Source organism: Chrysochloris asiatica, unplaced genomic scaffold (assembly GCF_000296735.1).
Source record: "Chrysochloris asiatica unplaced genomic scaffold, ChrAsi1.0 scaffold00067, whole genome shotgun sequence".
NCBI classification, from domain to species: Eukaryota; Metazoa; Chordata; class Mammalia; order Afrosoricida; family Chrysochloridae; genus Chrysochloris; species Chrysochloris asiatica.
Window position 1 is genome coordinate 787,208 of NW_006408585.1, and position 5,314 is coordinate 792,521.

At 35.9% G+C, this 5,314-nt stretch overlaps 1 protein-coding gene across 1 annotated transcript in view; it reads left to right on the forward strand.

The window, feature by feature from the left end:
• The window catches only part of LOC102811518 (coiled-coil domain-containing protein 170-like), a 37,985-nt gene that overhangs the window by 18,309 nt on the left and 14,362 nt on the right, over positions 1–5,314 (forward strand). The window contains exon 3 of the mRNA XM_006864632.1: positions 2,962–3,218. Within this exon, the coding sequence (XP_006864694.1) occupies positions 2,962–3,218 (257 nt within the window). The remainder of the gene's footprint in view (positions 1–2,961; positions 3,219–5,314) is intronic.

A 5,314-nucleotide genomic window follows, 5' to 3' on the forward strand; every position in this document is an offset into this window, starting at 1 on the left:
TCTTTTTGCTATTGTAAATAGTGCTGCTATGAACATTGGTGTGCTAATTTTTTTTTAAATTTTAGACATTTTGATACAGGTTTTCTCCACTGTCCGAAAGGAGAGCATTACTTGGAAACCGTTAGCTGAGATGACATAAAGTGAAAAAGCAATTATTATCAACTTATTATTATTACCTTGGAAAGATTTTTGAGCATTCTCAGATCCAAGATATAACTCATGAAATCACACATAGTAAATAATACATAAAACCTCAAATAACACTGAAACCAAAAAAAAACTCACTGCCATGGGGTGGGTTCTGACTCATAGCGACCCTGTATAGGGTTTCCGAGGAGCACCTGGTGAGTTTGAATAGCCAATGTTGTGGTTCTCTATCCAGTGCTGATCCTACAGTACCAAGCTAGACTCACAAAGGCTCCTAGCCTATATAAAGTAGATACAGTGTATGCATAGTTGTTGGAGAAGGAGTAGGATGCGGATTCTTTCAGTTAGTTACGAATGTATATCTTTCATAAAGGTGAAGTGGCATAAAGTGAGCTTCCGGAAAGCAGGGATAAGTGTATTTCATAAGGCTTTCATTTGCATTTTCCTAATGGCTGGTGCGTGGGAGAAAGATGAGGCTTTCTGCTATTTCAGAGATACATCTACAGGGTCTCTAAGAGTTGGATCCAACTCGATGGCACTTAGCAACAAGAGTTTGTCACAAATAAAATATTTCTAAGCATTTTATTATTGGTATCACTAATCATTTCTTTTCTCTAGAGAATTCGCTATGCTTGTTATTTTGTGAATGATTGCAATCTGTTTTAAGAATTGAGAGTTTTAAGATGGTGTCTTTTTTTTTTAACTCGAAATAAAATATTTTAGCAAACTTTAATTGGTTTACTAGTATCTTTAAAGAAGAAAAACAATTAAATTTTTAAAAAGAATTTATATTTTCTTTCATAAAAAACATCTTTAGTAAAAACAACACATTCAAATTTAGATAGAAATCCCACCCCCACTCCCCCTTTGTAATTCACACCCTAGTGCGGTACTATAGGATAAGATCTGTTTGAACCACAAGGTTTGTGGTTCCAACTCACCAGTGCTCCTTGGAAACCCTATGCAGGGTCGCTATGAGTCAAATCAACATGACGGAATTTAACAACAATAATTCACACCCTTCTCCCTCTGGTGACAATTAGGTCCTCACTCTCAAGAACACAGCATCTGCTCTGACTAAGAACAGTGTTAACACAGACCCCAAACCAGGGCTTTTTGGGGAAAAAGAAACAGTAATAATTAACTTTTCCCTTTACTTACTAAGGGATTGTGAATCTAAAGTCTAAAACTCCTCCTTTCAAATATAGGAAACCTGCAGCTCAAGGCAAAAATGAAAACCAAAATGGATCAGGAACGAAGCGTTTAACAGCCTTATAGTACCATCTCATATACTTAAGACCAAGATGGTTTTTGAGAAAAAAGTATCTGATTATCTGGCCTCTTCTATTGGGAATGGCCCCGTGCTGCTGCTGTTACGTTTTTTAAAAAAGATTTCTGTCCACATGACTTCAGACAGCAAAACTGATTTCAGAATTTTGTCCAACATTGAGATACCCTGATTTCTGAATTCCACAGAGGTTGAGGTGAGCCCACAGACCTCTGCCCTGAGATGATCTTTGGATTGTGGTCCTTTAGAGAATGGGTTTCCTAAACAAGGCCTTAGAGAAATTGGTAGACAGGGTTTATCTTTGGCATTACGCTCTTTTGAAGAAGTATCTATGTGTAGTCAGTTTGAATAAGCAGAATCTCCAAGCTCAGACTAGAAGCTGTGTTTAGAGTAAATAATTATTACATAAACACTTCTGGGCCCTTTTCCATGGCAATGTTAATAAGCTGGGGAAGTTTTTTCCTCTTTGGAGCATTTTTTACTTGCTCGTTGAAATGTTACCCTGATTTTCTAATTTTATATTAAATAAACTTCAGTTTTTATTGTTGTTAAATGCAATGGATTTGGTTCAATATAAAGAATATCTCTAGGAAATATCTTGCCACACGTGCCAATTTGATTCTATTCTTAACATGTTTTGAACACTAGAATATGCTGTCAATTTGAAAGGTTTCATTTTATTGTGTAATGAGGTATAACTTAAATACCCATCATGATTTAAAATCATGACTTTTTAAAAATCAAAATTATAAATGATTTTTAAGTAACACGCTTTCTTTCTCTTTAGCTAAGAAATCTTCAAAATAAACTTCTCATAAAGGGAACTTCATTGCCATGGTTGAAATCTGAGTTAGAAAGTTACAAAGAAAATAATTTGTACTAGTGGGTTTAACATGAGTTTTGTTTTAAGCTATTTTATTTCCTTCTTGGTCCCTTCCTCAAAAACCAACCTGTACTGGCTTTCTGGTGTCACTTTTCCTCCCATAAGCCATATTTCCCTTTATAACTTTGAGGTGTCCTCTTTTCTGTAGTTGCCTTTTAAAAATAGAATGAATTTAAGCCTTGTTCTTTCTCCTGACTCTCTTCTGCGCCTATTGTTTGATCTGCAAAATAAGACTAGAAACTAAGTGGTATAATCAGAGGCTCCTCTCTAGGTCAGAGGACTATGTACATACTTCCCTTTATTTAGGGCACACTGTGAAGCAAAATGTACATGAGCCAAAGCAGGCATTTCTGTCTCTTCTGCTGGAATTAAAGAATTCAGTATTGGTACAATTGACTCTGGTAACAAATGTTAAACAAATTTAATGTTGTTGAGAGTAAAGTAATACGTTCCCTGCCATGCGTGCCAATTTGATTTTACTCTTAAAATGTTTTGAACACTAGAATATACTGTTCTATTTGAAAGGTTTCATTTTATTGTATCATATTATATAACTTAAATAACCATCATGATTTACAATCAAGACTTTTTAAAAAATCAAAAGTGTATATAGCTTTAAGTAACGTTTTCTCTTTCTCATTAGCTAAGAAATCTTCAAAACAAACTTCTCATAAAAGAAACTTCATTGCAAGAGATGAAATCTGAGTTAGAAAGTTACAAAGAAAATAATGTGCAACAGTTGTTCCAGATCATGTCCCTGAAAACTGATGTCAAGAACCTAGAGGAGCTTATTGCTTCTCTAACCAGAATTAAGTATTTGAAAAATACCAATATTCAGAATCTTGAAAGGGGCAACTGGGATTTAACGGGGCGAATTATAGAACTAGAAAATCGTCTAAGGTAGGGAATATTCTAGTGTTTTTTTTCTCTCAAATATGTTTCTTGTCATAACTTGCAAATAGTATGTAAGCTGCATGCTCCTGATTGAATACAGAATTTAAATCTACTAGAATTTCACTTACTTACCTGACCCAACATTACGTTTAATAAAAACAACATTTTTTTTAGAAGCATACAATATGTGGCCTTTTGTGTCTGCCTTATTTCACTAAGCATGCGTTAGTACTTCATTCCTTTTTAAAAAGGAATAATATTCTATTATACGAATATAACACACTGTGTATCATCAAGTTGATGAACATTTGGTTTTCTACTTTCTGACTAATTTTGCTATGAACATTCATGTATAAGTTTTTGGTGAATATATGCTTTCATTTCTCTTTATAGATCTTGTTGTTGTTAAGTGCTGTGAAGCTGGTTCTGGCTAATAGCGACCCTGTATAGGGTTTCCAAGGAGCAGTTGGTGAGTTTGAACCGCCGACCTTTTGGTTCAAACTGACCTTGTGGTACAGTGCTTTATCCTACAGTGCCACACCAGAACTCCTTATATACCTTTGTTGTTGTTGTTAGGTGCCATCGAGTCAGCACCGACTCATAGTGAGTGCCCTGTGCACAACAGAATGAAACATTGCCAAGTCCTGTGCCAACCTCACAATCGTTGCTACACTTGAGCCCATTGCTGCTGCCACTGTGTCAATCCATGTCATTGGGGAGCTTCCTCTTTCTTTCCAACTCGCCACTTTCCCAAGAATGAAGTCTTTTCCAGAGAATGGTCCCTCCTGATAATATGTCTGAAGTATGAGAGATGATTATATATCTTGTTGTTAAATGCCATAGAGTTGGTTTCAACTCATAGCAACCCTATATAGGGTTTTCAAGGAGTGGTTGGTGGGTTTGAACTACTGACCTTGTGGTTTACCAACCTTGTGGTACAGTGCATTATCCTGCAGCACAACACCAGTGAGGAATGAATCAATTTGCATGAACTTTCATGGACAACCATTTTGGTGAATCTATGTTTCATTTCTCTTTATATATGTTTTCATTTATATACTTTAGGAATGGAGTTGCTAGGTCATATAGTAACTCTATGTTTCATCTTTTGAGGAACTGTCAGAGTTTTTCAAGGTATTCACTCCATTTTATATTCCCATCAGCAATGCATGAGGGTTCCAATTTCTTCACATTTTGATGAAAAAAATACTTTGATCAAAATGTTCAGTGATGGTAGCTGAGCATCATCCAGTTCTGGTCTCCTGGTAAAGCAGGCATTTGGTCATGGAGGCAATGAGCCAGCCACACATTTCACTGTCTTCTCCTAGTCCTGACTTTCCTGCTTCTTCTATTGGTCCAGGTGAAACCAATTGTTGTGATTTGGATGGCTATTTGCAAGCTTAAAGGCCTCAAACACTATTCAAGGAACTGTGTGTGTGTGTGTGTGTGTTGAGTGCCTTTAAGTCTGTTCTGACTCATAGCGGTCCTGTATAGGAAGTCCCAGGAGCAGCTGGTGGGTTTGAACTGCTGACCTTGTGGTTCACAGTTCTGTACTGATCCTTCAATAGTACTTCAGGAAGTAGGAGGTAGAAAAGAAGCACTAAACATTGCATCAGGTCAATTAACCGGGATGCCTATTATAGCATGAGTCTCACCCTACAAACCAAGAAGTGAGTCTGATGAGGTGCTTGATCATGCATACCAGCAGCCTCAGGTTCTACTCTGTTTGTGTGTTATTTCATTAGTTGTGTGTGTGTGTTAATTTAATGTTATTTTTATTTTCATACATTTAAAAAAAATCAAAGCTGATCATCTTGTCTTTCAATTTCAATGTTTAAGAATTTACTTCTAAAGTAACTATTGAAATTGTTGGGTTTAAATCTATCATATGGCTATTTATTATTTTATCCATCTTTATTCTTTTATTGCTTTCTTTTGGATTACTCATTTATTATTATTATTATTCCATTTTCTCCTGTATTTACATAAAACATTTTATTCTTTAATTGAATTGTAGTAGCACTGGTTCTCTGGTCTTCCTTATTCACTGTTCAGCTTTCGCATGCATGTGAGGTGATTGAAAATACCATGGCTTGGGTCAG